This window comes from Diadema antillarum, unplaced genomic scaffold, assembly GCF_040938485.1.
Source record: "Diadema antillarum isolate AM-2024a unplaced genomic scaffold, OU_Dant_1.0 scf00000197, whole genome shotgun sequence".
NCBI classification, from domain to species: Eukaryota; Metazoa; Echinodermata; class Echinoidea; order Diadematoida; family Diadematidae; genus Diadema; species Diadema antillarum.
Genome location: NW_027271086.1, coordinates 1,587,601 through 1,607,987, shown reverse-complemented (window position 1 = coordinate 1,607,987; position 20,387 = coordinate 1,587,601). Strand labels below are relative to the sequence as shown.

Sequence of the window (20,387 nt, the reverse complement as noted above, 5' to 3'; positions counted from 1 at the left end):
TTTGCTTCAGTGGTCAAAGAGAAATGAGGAATTTTTGTACAGGATGTCAAGAATCTCTTCCCTCCAAGTTCTGTCTATTGTATTCACACACAAAAGCATCGAAGTGCTTAAACTTGGAAGAATCAGACTCATGACATGCTTCATAACATTCCACATTTCTCTGTGACCGATTAACCAAATTTAATGGGGTTTTCTGCAAAATAGAGTTAAGATGTTATATTTTAAGACCCTGAAGTAGCATTTAGACAGTTTAATCATATTGGGTGTTATCAATGCGAAAATGTTGTTGTAATTTTTTTGGGGACATACTGTACAGTACACTGTTTGGTCCTCGAAAAATGGTATATTATGGATAATGATTATGAGTAGTGGGTTTAGAGAGAGGGTTGGGAGGGGGAAGGGAGATCGGCATAGAGGAATTGAAATCAAATATATTACACGCATGTAAAGAAAGAGAGACGTATAACTAACACTAACAAATTTGCTGTGCAAACAACATGATTTGTATCTACCAGGGGAACAGGCTGTGTACGAGAGCAGGTCATGAGAATGTCAGCCCGTGCTATCCACTCCCGTAGTATGCGAGCTTGACGATGACTCACGCAAACATGAGGAACATACTGTACGAGCGCATAATTTTCCAAACAAAGCGGCAGATTGATCTGGCATTCGACACGTGCCGCGCCGAAGCCTCGTACTGGGCTCTAGGATTGAGCAAAATGAGAACAGCTAGCCTTAAAGGCCTTAACTCTTCCCAGCAGACATTTAGAATTTCAAGGAGGAGAAACAAAAAAAAAAAATTATCAACCAAAAATGTTCATTGGCATGAGGGCCTTGGGCACAAGCATGGCTCATTTTAAAATGCAAGTTTCTATCATATCAAAATGCCTCATCTTTCATAGCGAAAAGCAGTGAAAATGTCAACAGAATTTCTCTTGAATTTCATGGAAGACACATAGACATATTTGGTTGTAAAATGCTGCAACTTATATTGGCCATAACTGGGGAACTTCCAAAGAAGAAAAGATGTTTCTATGGGTTAAACAATGAGTTTGGTGCATTGCTATGTCAGTGCATAAATCAACTATTGTTTGGCATTCTAAAGCCCCCTCCCCCCTCCCGTAATGGCTAGTAACAACTGTATCGTGGCAATTACCCCCCCCCCCCCCCCCCCCCCCGGCTAAATACTGGTTAGTGGTAAGGTTAGAGTAAAGATTACGGTATGGTTCTAGGTTTAGGGTTAGAGTTTAGATTAGGGTTAGGATTAGGTTTAGGGTTAGGGTTAGGGGAAGGGGAAGGGTCCTGGGCAGTAGTTGCCCAGGGGATAATTAATTGCCCTAGACCCACTAAACAACAGCAACCAAACTGAACAGGTCTATATATTGGGTACCATTTTGGAAAGTCATCCCCCTTTCCTCTTCCTCCCTCCCTACGCCCCCCCTCCCCCACCCCACCCCAAAAAAGGAAGGGAAGACAAACAAAAATCAAATGTTGCAATATTCCCTAGTGTTTCAGCCTTGTCACATTCAAGGCAGGCTACGGATGTACATGTACCATAAAACAGGCTTTGTTAAGTCTGTGAAACAAACAAAGTCTAATAGAAACAATGAAGAGAGCCTAGGGGTTTGAGAGCAAATGTAGAGCTACAACGCACGTACATGTTGTACATTTACACATGTTCTCGTGCTTCTTGTCTTGCGCTCCCGTTTATCTTCCATTCAGTCCCACATACTGACATGTGTGTTTTGTTAGTAGCTTCCAGACCTTTTGTCTACAGAAGATGTCCCTTTTTTTTTTTTATCAACCATGAAATCTTTTATGATGCAACTCCGCACAGTCACGCATTCACAAGAAGTTATGGGCGACTCCCTGTGTAAAAGCCTTTCCATCCCTCAATCTTTAATACTCGAGCCCTTGAACATCTTTCAAATGCATGTTGACAAGTTATGGTATTTTATTTGCCCTCAAAAGGGTGCATTATTACGCCCATAATGTGCTCGAGGATGTATCCCAGGTCGTCATATCTGGCGACAACGAGTCGCCATATTCACAAGACTTTCCCCCTTCCTGCAACATGCACTGCATATAAGGGGCGGCCAAGCGCTGCTGCAGCGCCGCGGAAAAGGGGAAAGTGTAAAGATTTGATAGAGCGTATGCATAATCACGCCCCCGTTCCTCCTTGAGACAAAGCGGAAGGATGCAGGTAGCTCATCCAGCCCGCTCCATCGTCGTCCGGCGAAAAAAAACGCGAGCCAGAGCCAGACGTAAACACTAACCCTCCCTGGCTGGCTTGGTGGAGTCATCACATATTAATGAATAAATTATTGTGTTTAGCCAGGGCTAATCTCGCATTTCCACAGTCCATGGATGTAATATATTTTTTCTTGCTCTCTCTCCCCCTCCTCCACCTCCACCTCCACTCATCTTTAGAAATGTGTGGTTGGCAATGGTCCTTTGAAATGAGAGGGGAGAAAGAGAGGGAGAGAGAGAGATGGGGGGGGGGGGGGTGAGAGGAAGTGGTAGGAGTAGAAATATATTTAACAGTGTTGTACCCATATATGGAGAGAGATGGAGGGGGAAAAGGCATTGACGGAAAAATATGCATGAAACATGATTGTCTACTTGGAAGAGAGCAGAAGATGGGAAGGGGAGGGGTGGGGAAGAAGGAGGGGGAGGGGGAGGGAGAGGGGGAGGGAGAGGGAGAGGGGGAGGGGAGGGAGAGGGAGAGGGGGAGGGGGAGGGAGAGGTGTACACACATCAAGTACAACTGTATGTAAGAGACTATGTGAAGAAGGAAAGAAGAGAGAGAAAAAAAAAGTGAGGCTGATATAAATTCGAGAGATCATATCATTGCATAAATGAAGGATGAAGGGGAGGGCTTTTAGTGAATACTTTTAGCATGATTTAATCTCGATAATGAATGCATTCGTTTCATAGTGGTCCTCAACTTAGTAATCTGATCATGTCATACAATACTTGTTTTTAATCAAACCACAAGGACACGATGATTGGACAGTAAACACGTAACATCGAAAATACACTGATTAATCGAGCTAAAATGAGATACTAATTACGATATCTCAGAGCTGTGCTGCCAATCTTCAAAGAAATTTTATGTTATGTTGCTGGCATCTGTGTTCATGATTTGTGGTTATAACATTTCATTTGAATGCAAATGGTGTGGGGTTTCCCGTCGTTGACTCAGTTGGACTTGCAGTCGAATTGCAGTCGAAACTCTGCCTTTTCTTCTGGTGACCTACATTAGTGCGCAATGCCAATGGCATTTTTTTTTTTTAAAGTTTAGTGGTCCTGCGTCTCGATGCAGGTCAAACTGCCAAAGGGGGTCTGAACCCAAAGACTAGTGGCTAGAGACAGGTGCGATGATGCTGCCCGCATCTCAGATGCAGTGTTTACTCTCATCCTCCCCGCATCCATGCTGCTCCTGGTACCAACTGACTCATGCCGTGCACATCATACACGGCGCAAAATGATGCGACACTCTCCCAAGCTCCTCAGCGGCACATTATGAAGTGTGTTTAGTACCATGGCAATGAATATCAAACAACGAAACAGCAGTTCCTGGCAGAATCATGGACTAAAATACATTCTTTCTATTCCCAGAGTGGGAGCTACCGTGGTGTAGTTTTATCATCATGTGATACAGTACACTGAGTAATTGTGGCTCAAAGGGAGTGACTGTGCAGCTGTAGTGTACAATAACAATGTACAGCTGTAATGTAATAAACCAATTTGGAAGTAGTTACCACCTTGGCAAAATACATTTTAATGTGTTTTCATACATTCCCTGATATTGGCAGCACAATAAAAAAAACACTTTATTGTCTTGAAGTTGTTGTTGTTGTTGTTTTTCCTCGTCTGAATGTCACCGTACGATTCACTCAGCAAAATTTCGTAACTTTTGACATTTGAGTCACCAGAATATCAAATGGTGCCTTTGAAAGGCCTGGGCTTTTTACAGCACTGCAATGTTTGCTATGAAACAAGTTTCTGTGGAACTCAAATGTAGTGTGGCTTGTATCATAGTCTCCCCAAGATCTCTGTAGGAATGCCAACCAATGCAGATAAAGAGCTCAAGGAAGTCACGCATGATGCCCTTTGTTTGAGAAAAAAAGAAAGAAAAGAAAGAAAGAAAGGAGAAAATAAGAATAGAAAATGGGACAAGAGCGAGGAAAGAAGCTTTGTGTTTAGCCTCTGAGACATGTTGAAGTGACCAGAGTTACATTCTGTGTGCAACATATAAAGTGGAATGCACACGTGTGAGAATGTGACAGCAATTATTTTGATTGTAAAAAATTGAAAAATGTACTGTGTTTGCGACTGACAAGGCAGTATGACTTTGTCATGTATTCAACGTCAGCAGCAAAGTTGACAGCAGATGTTAGAGGTGCATTAGATAAAATGCCTTTTGTTTTTTCCATCTGTTCACTTTTGAGTACAGAAGTTGCAATAGTTGACAAAATGTTTTTCTCTCTTTTTTGTCACAAGTTTCAGGCATGAAATATTGAAATTAAGGAGATGTAGAGTGTTACAGGTGATTTCATAGGGGAAAAATTGATGACAAGTTTCACCAAAAAAACATCAGCAAAACAGAAGATTAAAAAGTACTTGGAGGCTTGAACATTGTAGTGCCCTGGAAAGAAGCCAATGGATTAAACAGAGATGTATGATTGAAGAATGCTGAAAGAAATATCTAGATATGTTATCCATCCATCTATCACTCTATCTATTTTTGTACCCAAACATAAAATTATAAATGTATAGGATCTATCTTTGTATTCAAGTATTATAACTCTCCATGGATATATATATCAGTAGAAAGTACAATGTGTACACCTAGCGATAGACAACAGAATTGTGCTTACCAGCACAATTCTTGCAATGTGTGTGATTGATTTGTTTTTTGTTGTATTTTGTTTTGTTTTTAACGGGGGAGGGGCAAACTGGGCCACAACCTCATGTGGGCTTTAAAATCTTGCTTCTGGTGACATCAACCTCTCTCACCCTCTCTCTCCCTCTCTGCCTCTCTCCCCGTCTCTCTCCCTCTCTCACACTCTCTCATCCCTTTATTTCCACCACACATTGTGGTCACTGACTCACAGTGTTGTGACCTTGGCAATGTGGGCCAAGTCTACCCCCAATGGGAATATTCCGCATTGGAGTGCCGCTCTCTGTAATTCTTTCTCTCTCTGTATTGCTTCCAAAACATACTTGGCACGGACCGCCTTGTTTATCCTAACAGGGCTCTTGACAGACTTTGGAAGTGAACTCCCCTGCTTTGTGGCTTTGGGCTTGCAGACAGGTCTGCTTAAAGAAGACATGTATGGAAATGAAAGAAGTTGAAATTTTTGTGTAAAAATTATTCTCAGAATGTAATCACTCTCGTGACTATACCACATATATTTCTACCATCATCTCCTTGAGATATTTGTTTAGATTTCTGTTTGATTTTATTTCTGCATTCCCTTCTTATAACTTGTTTTTCTCTCAAAATATTGCATGGAAATATATTAATTTCTTCTCTTTTTTCCTTAACTTTGAGCATGTCTATTAATGTAGGAAACAAACAAGTCTTTTTTTGTTCCATGCATTAAAAAGCCCAAATTTCATGTGCGCATGTTAATTATGTAGAAGTTTTTACAAGAATGTCCAGAGGATGCTAAAAAATCAGAATGCAAATTTGCTTGAAGAACAAAAGCTCTGAATGTTAATATCTCAAAAAATATCACATGATCATAATAAACATAAAACAAACCTTTCCCTGTGTATTCATGACAACATTTTCTTGTCAGTTGATATGGTTCAAATTTCAGTGGAATATCAAAATAGATCGACCTGTACTTCTTTGAAGTATGTTTCATTATGATGTCATGCAAAGTAAGTGCAGCATATACATGTACTTGTATTGCCCTCTTTCCTCAATAAAATGTAATAGAATGTGTAGATGTACAAAAGATTGGTATTCACTTTACAACCTTAATATTAGCACTGTGTTTGACAGTGATGCTGACTTTTCTGTTCATTTATACCCACTTTTGATTCTAAAAAATATGTATGGTTTTTTTCTTGGTTGAGTAAAATGCAACCTAATGAAAATTTTTCAATATCTGATCGTTGAAAACATTTTATTCATCTTTGGGAAAGGGACCATGTGACGTGAAAGCGTGATACTTGACTTATCTTTCAGTCTCTATACTGATGCAATGTCTATTGGTAGCCAGTCTAAACTCATTGAATTAGATGCTACTGTAGTAAACAAAGCCATTAATTTTTCCCAGCGTCATTACGTGAATAAGTGGTCACCTTGAGAATATATAACAAGAAAATAGATTGCAATTTCCCCCTTGAGTTCCTTAATATAAATGGGGTTATTATTCATTCAAGGGTTCAGATACCAGTATGATTGATTCTGATATAATACCGAGAAAGCAAGTCATTCATTTTCATCTCTTGCTATGATGAGAATAATTGGCCTTCTGTACAGAGAGATTAATTCTTTACAACGCCCTTTTGTTGGCTTTACAGTGGTACAAAGGAGCCAACCATTCCTTTGAAAAGGTGATGCATGCTCATGATGATACTGATACGGTACTCTTTAAACAAGAAACATTAATGTTTTGTGGTTGCAGTGGTCAAAACGATCGCTGCCATTCCGCACACGACCCCCACTGTGACATTTAGGGGATGACACGGCGCATCGCGGCACGACAGCCAAGCTTGTAGTCGGCGGAGGAAAGTCCGCCTCCCTATCACTGCACGGAGCAGACTGGGAATGTTTGCTTTTGTGCAGAAATGGCCGACACACGCCACTCAGTATGAGGCATTCTCATGTCCTTAAAACAGACCTCATAGCAATTAAACCACACTGCCCCTCCTTGTTAATACATCACTGCACAAAATGGTCTACATGAGCAAGTCATCCAACTATATATTTTTTTTCCTCCCTCTCTGTTTAGGTAAATTATAAACCTTAATCATTAGCTCATGGTATTCACCCTCTGGTATCAATGAAATGTACATGTACATTAAAGATACAGAGGTTCAGAGTTTCTTGAAGAAGTCATCTGGTAATGTGTATTGTTAAAGGGTATTTTTTGTGATATACTGTAAAACCGGAATTTTTTGCATGCATAAAATTTTTGTGAATTTCGCGAGGAGCCAAGATTCGTGTAATGAAAATGCACACAAAATTTCTTGTCTGTAGTACTATATGCATTGAATGCCAGTGGCAATTGGTGAAAATTTCATGCAGTGAATATTTCTGGTTTTACAGTATGCAGAGTTAGAGTGTGTACCCTGTTATTGTGTAAACTACACCCCTGAACATGGAAAGCTCAATTAAAGCTAGTCTGTATAGGAAGTACAATGTATAGTATCTGGTTTTCCTTTGTAGACTACATGTAGAAGGTAGCTAGATCATTCTGTGTCGAGTCTTCCAGTGGGCTAATTGTCACTTCATCAAGGAGGGTGTCAGACGCACAGAAGAACTCGTTTGTAATCCTGTTTACAAACACGCTTCACGCTAATTGAGTTTTTGTCTGCAAACAGAGTCCTTGCAATCATGTTTCTCTCCCAAACCTGATTCTTCAATTATGTTTGGTGAGTCACACTCCACAGGAGCTTTCCAGTTAGAATAGCTACAATTGTTGTACAATGTACACTTGATTCTGGGGATGCATTTCAAGTCCAAATAGTTTGACCACTGAAACACATTTGCAAAGGTGAGACTAAGCTTGGCCTTTACATTCAACAGTGCCATGTCATGTACATCTGTACATCTCATTGAACGGTACTTGCAAAGCATACCAAGGGTTGTGTGTTTGATTGACACGCCACTGGGGTTTGTTGCACAGCTGTAGTAAAGAATTAGTAGTATGGAATGTTGATTTCAGGGTGTGGTCAGCGAGAAGACTCAATAATATCTGCATGGATTGTTCATATTCAAACATTCATGAGTAGAAACATGTTTCCAGAAATGTTGATTTCAAGCAAGTTACCTCATGTAAAGTGTGAAGTTCCCTCACATTGGTGCAGTGGTGTACAGTTCCCTTTGATCGGTTTCCACCAATATCTTTCCAAACCATGCCAGTGTACAAACTGTGACACCATTTAAAACACACTTCCTCATGTTAGTAGGTGTTTGTATGCATGCATACATTTAATATTAACATTAAATGTCACATTAAATGTTTCTGCCTTCGTGTCAAAGTGTCTCTGCCTTGGTGTACTCCTCTTGAACTTTCCTGGTAATCCATGGAGCATCTCACTCCAAGCATCAACTTCCCAAGCATCAACCTCCCCCAGCCCCCATTTCTCCTTGCTCGCAGTCATGCTTTTGGCAATTGGAGAGAAGTATTGTCAATAAAGAAGGATTTTCCTCAGTACCCCCCTCCTCTTTTTACCTGTAAATTATGAAACTCTATTGCACCATCTCCTGTTCTCAAGTGATTTCCCCACAGATGCAGTAGTCATGATTTTGATGACATTTTCAGCCAACTTTTGTGACAGGTGATATTTGAGAGGCTGAAGAAGAGTTTCCAAAATGTGACCCCATCCCCCGCCCGTTCCTGTCCCTCTACCCCTCCCTGTGCTCCTGGTCCTTGTTAACCTCTCTGGTCGGGAGCCATTTGTGCTGGAAGTTGCGATTTCAGCTCTGTGACAGATGGGTGCAGACTGGATTAGTTTCCATGGCGATCTTCCTTTTGCTAACACCTCATCCCCCTATCCTCTGTACCCCGGCCTCTGGCTTTACCCCCCTCCAACCCAACTGGGACCGGTCCAGAGGGGGTTACGATGATTGCAATGCCACCTGCCACAGGTGTTGGTCTGGACAGAATTTCCAGATCTCGTCCTTGACTTTCAGCAGGGAAGATGATTTCCCCCCTCTGGCTCCAGACAGGAGGAGGAAGCGTTTGATTAAAAGACTTTGGAAGTCTGGCCCCAGTGGGATCCTGCCTCCGCTCCGCTCATACCAGTACTGGTGCCACTGCATTCAGTACAATGTAAAACTCTTTAAAGTTGTGACCTTTACCAAATGAAACAAAACACAACAAACAAATTAAAAGAACTTTTCTGTATCTTTATCCACTTGTAGACAAAAAGTATCCAGAAAATGTCTTGCATTATCTACAATTTTGTAAACAGATTTGTGGATGTATGACTTTGAAAAGCTCATGCTGTTTGTCATGATCACAGAGACTTGTTTTTTTTTTCTGTCACAAATGCTTTTGCAAGAATTTTTTTTTGTATTGCCAGCACTTCTTGGAAAGGTCGAGTCAGCCGAGCTGTTAGTAGGTCATGACACTGTCACCCTTTCCAACTTGTGCACATGTGACTGTGATTGCTATCAATGCTCTGATGAAATGGGAAACTTGGAACATTTTAAAGCTTTCTTCATGTATCTGTATTGTATCCAATTTTGAAATAATTTGCCTGTTTGATATTGCTTTATCTATTAAGGTTACTCAAAACAGGGCATGTGTTTTCCCATGATATCACTGACACAAAGCATACGTTGTATTTGTGCATAATTGTGTTGTTTAAAGTACTATAGAGCATGTTCTTAGTGCACATGTTGCTACAATTATGATATTCTTCTAGATGCTTTTCAGAGTATGCTCTACACCAAAACCTGTTCTTCATGATATCGTGGTCAATGTGTCCTAAACGCGTGTCTTTGATTTTATCTCCTTGTTCTTTCAGCTCATCAATCATGTCCCAAATTTTGACCAGTTTGGATATTCCATTGCAGAAATCGTGTGCTGGTGAGTATAAAGTGTGACTATTTTCCCCGTTGTATCCAGCCTTTATGATCACACTCAGACATAAGTTGGTATCAAATGTGAAAAGTGCATGTGATATACAGACTGCTTGACTCATGTGCATACATGGGATTGTGTGTTATCTGCTTGACTCTGTGTGCACATACACACACACATACAGACATTACACAGACAGACAGACACACATACAAACTGACACACAAATGTTCGAAGAGATGAGTACTATCAAGTTAACTTTTGAGAAAAAGCAGAGGAGGATGAATGAAAAGAAAATTAAGACAGTTTGGAATTCAGACAGAGATAGAGTATTTTCATAATAGAAAGTTGTAAAAGTTTGTGGCTGTAATATTACATTGTTCTTTCTTGTTTTACATGACTGAAATCCTCTGAGTAAAACAAATCAAGAAAATTATGATTTTTTTTTAAGCAGGTGATAAAAAATTTGAGTGGTTTTTGGGGTTATTGTGAAGACATATAGTACAATGATGATATGTAATATATTGTGAACAAAATCAGCGAGGAACTCTGTATTTGTGGAAACGCAGAATTCAGTGGATGAGTACTGAGAATTGTAGAACATTTGATTTGTCTGGCAAAATGCCCCACTGAATACCTGTTGGCAACAATATTATCGTTCCATGTTCAGTTTTTCCTCAACCCTCACCGAGTTGCTGTTTATGCGTCTCATTGAGTACATTTTCTTCCTTGAGTAGCGCTTCCTTGTTGAAGTATTTTTGGAGAGCAAAGTTGCTCACAGTAGCTTTTTGATACCAAGCTGTGACTGCTTTCAGTGTGTAAAGTGGTCTTACATATCCAAGAGAATCTGGATATAACTGTATATAACTGGTACTTTTTTTTTCTGTCAGTTCTTCTTTTCAGTCAGCCTTTAAATTGCACTAGTAAGCAGGGGGCATTTCATGTCCAAAGCATTTTGGCAGATATATATATTTTTTCTGACAAACTGTTTTCAGCTACTGAAGTCCTTGAATTTGATTGGCTGAGAGCAAATTTGTCAAAAAAAAAATCAAACAACAGGCTTCATGAAATGCCCCTCCAGACTTTACAGTAATTCATTTTGAGTTTGGTGGTGACAGTGCTAGGCATGTAAAATTACCAGAAGGAAACAGACATTTGGAGGGGGACTGTGTGCTATCTTGTGCTGATATGAACAGAGTGACTTTTGTCTGGTTATTTGCCGTAGAAGTCTGTGCCACATGTAGACTAGTCTGTCTCCTCCTGTGTGTTTAAATGAATGTGTGTCATGTATATCCACACACACACACACAATTTGATATTTTTTAAAACAATATTTTTAGATAATGTGTACACCAGTGTTCTGTAAACATTGCTGTGTGTGGACAGCCTTGAAACCATTGTGTTGGTACATAGTCCATTGTTCAGAGTTTGAAATTTGAAAACACGATGGACAATTTTATCCGCAATCTTGTCCTATTGAGCCCTGTTGTTGCTTGGCAACAATGCATTATGAATTTGAATTTTAAGGAGGAAACAAAACAAGTATGTTTTAATAATATTGTGTATAATAAAAAAAAAAATGTTCTACAAGGAAATAAAATGTCTTTTGTGCACAAATGCTCTGTATTGGTGTACTAGTAATCATCATCATCATCACTGTCATTAGATAGAATATGTACACATACCGTACATAGATCTATATTCAAGCACACAGTACTTAATGAAGAAGGAGCTACATTGTGTATTGAAAAGGTTTAGAGATTCACCTATGTACAGGTGTTCCCCCTCTGGTAACAGTTCTTATACATGGATGGAATATGTGGGATGCCAAGCGTCAACTATCAAAATTTGTACAAATTGTTCTTTGGCATAAGTTTTGATGAAGAGTTCAGAGCAATTTCAACAAGCCATAAAAGTGAGCATGACTTGAGGTATGGCAGTGTAATAGCCTGCAGTCATAGGACTTCATTCAGTCTAAAACCAAACAGGACACTTGAGATATATCACTGCATGATAAATCCTAAAATTCATAGCTCTTTTGAGAATCTGAAAATAGTACAGCTAAAATCTGGTCCTCTCGTAAAATTCTTAACCACCAGAAGTTGTGTCAAAATAATTAATAATGCATGGACCAGTCCAGAGAAAGATGGAACAGCTTCAAGATGTGCGAATCGTCAGGCTTCTTAAATTTTTCCAGTGGGTGTGATGTGATTGAGGGGCCACCAGTTCATCTTTTTTTCTTCTTGCAGACATGATTGATCGAGGCAATGTTCCATGCATTCATTTGAGTTTTAGTATTTAGAGCAATTTCCTCACCCAGTTCCCGCGTTCGAGTTGGCCCGCGGCAATTTCCTGGCAGATTGCCAAGCGTCTCCTCCCATGGCAACCAGTGCTGCATCAGGAGCAAAAGATGTAATTCAAAAAGAAAAAAAAAAGAAGAATACAAGAAATACATGTACCTCTTGTTTCTCCTGTCTCATGGCAGAAAAACCAAGGGGAAACCCAAACTGTGCAAGAGATAAAAGGATGTATCCTGTACAGGTGTTGAATCTAGTGTTTAATGTAACCCTCCAGAGAAATAAGTGGAGTTTAATGCGCTCTTCTACCACCCTCTTCCTACTGACACCCCCCCCCCCCCACCCACATTTCTGACTCAGTCTTATTCCATTCCTCCTATTGGCATAAGAATGATTGTAGGGAAAAGGTCAGCAGAATGTTTGTTTTAGATAACACACAAATCACAGTCTTAAGACTGTGAGGAATCCAACTGATTAATATTGCCTTTAATTATTTAATATGAAAGAAGGTTAGTTTACAATAATTGTCATAAAGATATTAAAGATGTGTGTATCTTTTTTTGTACTTCTTGAGGACTGGATGATAAGCTACTTGTATCCCACATACCTGCTACTTGTAGATATAATTTTAATACTTGGAAATACCCTTGAATCACCTTGCTATGTCTAGCAAGGCAGCGGCAAGCTTGCTGGTTTTCAGGAGCCAAGTGCTGATTGTAAAGGTATGAGTTAGATTTGAATTCACAGAGATAAAATGCTGAATTATGTAAAAATGGGGACAGGTGAAAGTGGAGACCCTGCGCATCCACACTCCTAGTGGAGTTAGGAGCATCTGTACTCTTTAATTGGTGGAGGGATGCCTTCTGGCATTTCATCCACCTAGCCTCGGTGGTATCATCGCATAGTGCTCTGCACTATGATTTGCCTTCCTCCACGTACGGCCACTAATTCATCCACACAAGCTCCTGAATTGACGGGGAGGTTGGCGAGATAATGAGGGGGGAAGCGCCAAAGGAACAAAGGCCTTTCTTACTAGACCTGGGCCGTGTCCGACAGAGATGGATTTTTTTTTTTTCTGTCTTTCATGCATGCACTCCACCGCCGCGTATTCTCGACATCAGCTCGTATGCGTTCCCCATGCCCTGCCCTGTCCCCACTGCATAATTCAACATCAGCCTGCAGAGCCCATGCATGAAACACTGAATGTTGCAAGGCAAATGTCTTGTCTGGAGGTCCCCCATGTACCCCTCATTTTGCTCCTTTTCACGTGATGCGGCACCGGCTTGATTCACAGCGGAGTATTAAAAGCTCCTGCATCAGAGGTACCGAGCAGTACATGTATGTACACGCCATGTTGTTCTGCTGATAAATTCATGAAGGAGCAGATTACGCATCATCTGCCGTGCTCTGGCAGCAAACTCTTGCCTCAGCATGCATCACTGTGATAATGGTGACTCTTGGCAGGCACATTTTCTGTTTTCCCTTCTCTCCTTCCTCCTTTCCCTTCTATCCCCTCCTCCTTCCTTTTGTTTTCTCTCCTTCCTTCCCCATCCTCTCCTTCCTCAAGTCCTACTGTTTTCCTTGTCATCCTCCACCCTCCACCCATCCCCTTTCCCTACTCCCCTTATCTCTGCCCTTTCCTCGATCATTTGCTTTCACCAGGGAGATGGGAAGAGATTCCACCTCCCTGCTTCCACTACCCCTTCCTTCTTCCTCCTTGAGGACAGCCCTAACCCCTTCTCCTTTTTTTAAGCACTTCTTTTCCCTTTTCCAATCCTCCTTTCCCATGTAAAGCTCTCATAACCCTTCTCCTTCTCCTTTTCCACTTCCAAATGTTCCCCATCCCCCTCCTAAAATCCACTCCCAATTTCTCCCATCTCCTTTCTTCTTTCTTCCTTTCCCTCCTTTTACCTTCTTTCTCTTTTCTCCCCATCTCCATCCCCTTCCTACGTTCCACTGCCATTCTGTTTCCCCATCCCCCATTTCAAGAAGGAGTCTTTCATTCAGCGGTGTTTGGACATCGACTGGAGTCCGACTACCACGGGATGAGTCATATCTTCAGAAGATAGAGAGATAGACAGAGAGAGGGAGGGAGATGAATAGTGAAAGAAGAGAGAGAGAGAGAGCGAGGGAACGAGATAGAGAAAAGAGCGCTAGAGTGTGAGGGAGTCCCGTCGTGCAAGTCATTAGCATCATGAATGTAAGTGCATCGTGGCTACGTCCTCCTTCCAAACCCTCGGCCAGCCTCACCTGTGAGACGTCATCTCATTCAAGTCTGTAGAATCTTTCCCCCTCTCTCCCTCACTCCTCCCTCCCTCCCATTCTAATCTTTCCAGATATTGTGCTTCCTATGAAAAGTCAAATCGATCTGCATAAAAACTGCACCAGCAACATTACCCGCAGCAGAACTTATCACAAGATTTTACTGTACAAGTGGAAATGTTTGCATTCAGAGTATTATTTTTTTTTTTTTGCCCTCGGCCAAGTAAAGATGAATTTTGCTTGTGCTAATTTTGCTGAATCAAAATATCAAAATAGTATTTAATTCGTACTACAGAGTATAGCAAGCAGAAGATTCCTGCGCTTTTGTTTCTGTGCCATATTTCACATCGCACAAAATGCACAAACAATTTCCACTATTACCGGAACTCATTTTGATTATGTGGTCTATGAATAGAACATGAGTAACTGCAGGAAAGGATGATATGAACTCGCTTCTGGCTACAAAATTGTGTAATTTTTCTTGGAAATCTGTCTTTCTTCTGTGAATAGCTCTGGATTGTGTTCCACCTCCACTTTGCTAGATGTTTTCTTCAATGTAGAATATAGGCACTTTCATCATTGTGTGCCTGCAGGTATTATAAAAGATTTATAGGCAGCACTGGAATTGATATAATGGTTGTACTGACATAGAATCACACAAATAGATTCTGCTTATCACTGAGACTGATGTGATAGAGAGCCTGGATTTTGGAGGCAAGGTTGTCGGATCACCAAGTTCTTTCCAGGGTGTTCAGACGCAAAAAATTTATACTAGAACGGTATAGCTATACCAAAACGTTGTAGCTGTACGATGAATTTATATGTCTGAACGCTGACTAACAAAATGACGTATAGCAAAACGACGTATAGCGAAACGACGGCCAGAGCATCGTTTCAAACTAGAACTCGATAACGAATCAGCATTCCATCGTGTCCATTGTGCGTCTGAACATATGGCGACCATGGTACGGTATAACTGGGCGGGGCTTAATGGGAGCGAGAATGAAATGTGACCTTATGCCTGTCACTCATGACCATAACAACATGTGCAGTGAGAAACTGCACATCTATACGATGTTTTTCCAGAATGGTCAAAATTATCGTCTGAATGGTCTGTCGGCTATACCATGATTCTTTATACGTTGTTTCTTTATCGACTTTTGGTATAAGCTGACTTGCGTCTGAACAGGGGGTATATTACTGATGGCCAGCTTCATGCATACTTTATCAATGAGATATTCAGGTGGTGGTTCCGAGAAGATTAAAGTGGGATGGGCTGACAGGAATAGATACATGTGGCTGAAAGAACTGATAACCAAACCACAACGCATCATCACTTTATCAGCAATGCTGAGTAAGAACCAAACAATAACGGTGAAAGTACTTTCGTTCCTGATACATTTTTTTGGGGAGGGAGGGGTTGGGGAGGAGGCATGTTATCCTAAAACTGTTTGGCAGTGATAATGGTATTTTTGCTTTGTCTTATCAGACTGTTGAATGGGCCCAATAATGCCTCAAAGGTCAAAAAGGTGTGTGGCAGTAAAACATTGAGGAAAAGGTTCGATCATTGATTCTTTTCCTCCCATACTGAGGGGTGCCCTTTGTATTCTGTTTTGCTGTATTTATCAATACCACATCTATTTGATACAGAAAAATAAGAGTTACTGAAAGGAGGTAAATTTTGGACAAAGAAAAACATTCAACATGTACATTGAATCTGAAAAATTGAAGGACACTTTATATAAGATTAGAAATCTGATCTCAGATTTTCTTCTATGTTGGCATGTTTGCAAGCTTCCTCTACGTTCTTGTCAAATGCTGGTACATGAGATATTTTACAGAACTGTCTGATTCTGATTTGTGTGGTAGAACATTCAATGCCCTCATGCAATGCATAATTTTAATCCTGTTCAAGTGATTAAGGGCATTATATATTCATAGATTTCGGTCGCATGCCTCTTGTTTGATCTGATTTCCACAATATTTTTTTTTTGAAAGAACAGAGAGGACTCCGTGAATAATTCAGAGATTTGACACAGCTCATGTTTCACTCCATGACGCAAAGAGCAGCGCTGTATAGTGCAGAGGATACTGTAATATTTGACTTTTATACAGCATAAATTATATACGTTTTACTCTGTCCTTTCATTATGGAGGCACACATTTCACATGTTCTACCCATGCCATCCACACTGTTTCACCCTGTGTTTTTGTTAGCTCACCTGAACCAAAGGCTCAAGTGAGCTATTGCGATCGCCCTTCGTCCGGCGTCCGTCGTGCGTCGTGCGTCGTGCGTCGTGCGTCGTCCGTCGTGCGTAAACTTTTTACATTTTCATCTTCTTCTTGAAAACCCCAAGACCGATTTTCATCAAACTTGGCAGGTAGCATCCCTAGGGGGTTAGGAACTCAATTTGTTAAAATGGGCACCATGCCCCACCCAGGGGGCCCCCAGGGGGGCCCAAACCCCCCAAAATTAAGGAATCTGTAAAAATCTTCTTCTCTAGAACCAGAAGTGATAGAGCTAAGTTAATACTCTGAGTTAGTACATTGATGACTGTAGTTTCAAGTTTGTTCATGGCAGAATCAGGGGTGCCCCCCTTGGGACCCAGGGGAGGGGGTGGGGAGGGGTTCTAATGGGGCCTAAATTGTACATTTTCATCTTCTTCTTGAGAACCCCATGACCCATTTTCACCAAACTTGGCAGGTAGCATGCCTAGGGGGTTAGGAACTCAATTTGTTAAAATGGGCACCATGCCCCACCCAGGGGGCCCCCAGGGGGGGGGGGGGGGGGCCCAAACCCCCCAAATGAAGGAATCTTGAAAAATCTTCTCTAGAATCAAAAGTTATAGAGCTGAGGTAATACTATGAGTGAGTACATTAATGACTGTAGTTTCAAGTTTGTTCATAGGAGATCCAGGGGCGCCCCTCTTGGGGGCAGGGGGGGGGTTGGGGGTTGGTTGGGAAGGTCCAAATGGGGGCCTGAATTGTACATTTTCATCTTCTTCCTGAAAACCTCATGATGGATTTTCATCAAACTTGGCAGGTAGCATCCCTAGGGGGTCAGGATCTCACCCCACCCAGAGGGCCCCAGAGGGCCCCAATATTCCCAAATTAAGGAATCTTTAAAAAATTGGGCCCTTATTGTACATTTTCATCTTCTACTTGAGAATGCCTGGTCAAATTTTGGTAGAGCTGTGAATAATTTAGATTAGTGACTGCGTGAAAGATGAACTTGCGATACTCAGGTGAGCGCTAGACCCGCGGGTCTCTTGTTTTAATATTGCTTGAGACGTTTTCGTGACATGTATTCTATTCACACATGACCTTTTTTTTTTTGAGGATGGGGACAGTCTCACTTGAGTGGCCATGCTGCAAATTGGCAACTTTTAACGGGCGACTCAAGATGTTTGCTATCAGTGGCGATGTGCGGTGCTTTTCATGCGGGATATTGGTATAATGGCCCACTGTATTTGTCATTCAAGCATATCAGTATCTTTATTGATGAACTTTGTGTGTATGTATGGCATACAAAATTATAATTGATCTTTCTTTTACTTTGTTTTGATACAGTGAATTAGTGATTTCCTTACGTGTATGTTCTCTATTAAAGCTCTCCTGTGCTGATTGGTAATGTTGTCGTCTCAACTCCTGTTTAATATCAGAGGGTGACTCTGCTCCTGGAAGAAATGATTCGTTAGTGGCAACATTGCAACTGCCTACCATACCTGTAATTTCTTGTGACATTGTGTGTTGATGAACTTCCAATTACAATGGTTGTACAAGTATGCATTTCCACCTTCAACCCACACAGTCTATCTGTAGACTGTAGAACATCATGTGTTTGTGACTAACGGTTTCTACTGATGTTTGTGACCAAGCATTTCTACTATTTTCTTCAAAATATGTTTTTGAGCCCAAATGTCAAAGGTTAATGATCTTGTTTGACCATAAAAAGATCATGTGCAGTGTGGTTGGCAAACAAAATTATTCCCCGTCAGAAGGTAGAAATGGTAACTTGCAAAGGTTGACTCTGACGTCCAAAACCAAATGTGAAAAGTTTGAAAAAGCTGTGGCATATTTGACCTTCGGTTATGGTCGCTGATACATTGGACACCTATCCCAGGTTGCCTTGCACTGTCTTGTCAACGGTGTTTACAGCATGTTATGACAACCCATATATTGGCCTATATATGTATGGTCTTCCGCCGTCGTCGCGGGTGAGAGATCGAATGCGATAGAGCGGGAATGCGTCACGATACGATGATAAATTGGAGATGCGGTGAGCGCCGACGGACGGTATGCTAATAATAGCCAGTGGTCACCCAGTGTCTTTCTTTGGCTGGCAGCGTGGGTAAAACGGAAAGTAGATGTTGGTCAAAAATGCACCTGATCCTGTGGTATTTATGCAAAAATTAATGAAGTGGCTACGTGCATCCTTTATATCAGCCATCTCCTGTCAAATCATATTTCTCTTTTAGTCTGTTTCTGTCTTTTACACTCTCTCTCTATCTCTCTGTCTCTCTCCTTTACTTCCTATACTGTCAATCATGATATATTCGCGGCATGAATTTTTTGCGAATTGGAGCCGACGGCCTTTTTTGCGGCATGAAATTTTCGCGAACTGCCACTGGCATTCAATGCACATAGTGTAGACAAGAACTTTCGAGTGCATTTTAATTTTGTGAATCTTGGTGCTCGCAAAATTAAAATGCATGCGAACATTCCTCGTTTTACAGTATACTGTAAAACACGATATTTTCGTGGCATGCAATTTTCGCAAATGGGAGCCAACGGCCATATTCACAGCATGAAATTTTCGCTAGTTGCGTCTAACATTCAATGCATGAGATCTTTAGTGTGCATTTTAATGTCGCGAAGCTTGGCTCTCGCGAAATTCATGAAATTAAAATGCATGCGCACATTCCTCGTTTTACAGTATATCCCTTTTTCATCAGCTCTCGTGATAATACTGTAAAACAAGGAATTTTTGTGTGCATTCTAATTTTGCAAATTTCGCGAGAACCAAGACTCACAAAATTTAAATGCATGCGAAAGTTCCTGTCTACTTTATATGTGTTGAATGCCAGTGATAATTCACAAAAATTTCATGCAGCGAAAAAGGATGCCGGCTTCAATTCGTGAAGATTTGATGGTGTGAAAATACCTTACTTTATAGTATTTTTTATGCACTTTGTATATTTCCATATCTCTTTCTATTAAATACCTGCCAACTTGGGCTTGTTCACAATAAATTAATTTCTGTTGCGTACCATACAAAAATAAAAGAGTAGATATACTACTTAGAAGTTGTTAATTCATGTGTAGTTGAGTTATATACTGTAGGAGGGTTGCCCATTAAATGTCAATTTAGCACGAGCAGGTTAATATGTTTACTTTAGATTTTTACAAGGATAATATTAAGTGGTCAGATGTCACTGAAGTTGTCACAAGGACTACCAAGTACCAATGAAAGAGCACTGTCTTGGAGATGAAAAATCTATAACTGTAGGTATTCTGTTATGAATGCCCAGATGATGATATTTTCTCAAGGGCACAGAGTTGTAATGAGATATACCGTACACATTTTTCTTTTTCTCAGGAAACTTGTAGCCAGTCTTGTAGCAGTTCGAGGTAATCATGTGTACAAATCACTGTAAGAAAAGTTTGTGCAAAGATGTGCAATGAAAAAAAAAAAAAGTGATAAAAAAAAAAAGATGACTGCAGGCTCAAAAGTATTTCAATCTAACTACTGAAGTGGGTTTGCTGTACACCAGGGAGGTGGAAGAGAGATTTCTTCCACCTCCCTGGCCGCACCTAGCACAGTGGTTCATGTACAAGGTGTATGCAGCAATACGCAGCAGTATGGCCATCAACAAACCCGTTTATCTCAATGCACTTTGTCAAGGCGATTGTTTCCTCTAGGAAGTGGTTGTACCTGATCAAACCCCGGTGACAAGGGGACAATCGCAGACCAGACTATCTATCAATCCCAGGTCAGTGATGACCGGCCAATCGGTCAAACTATTTCGGCGGTCCGTACATTTGTAACTCT

The 20,387-nt window shown here is 40.9% G+C and overlaps 1 protein-coding gene across 1 annotated transcript in view; it reads left to right on the top strand.

The window, feature by feature from the left end:
• The window catches only part of LOC139723713 (rapamycin-insensitive companion of mTOR-like), a 126,033-nt gene that overhangs the window by 22,805 nt on the left and 82,841 nt on the right, over positions 1 to 20,387 (top strand). Inside the window, exon 4 of the mRNA XM_071634934.1 lies at positions 9,721 to 9,782. Coding sequence (XP_071491035.1) covers positions 9,721 to 9,782 — 62 coding nt within the window. The remainder of the gene's footprint in view (positions 1 to 9,720; positions 9,783 to 20,387) is intronic.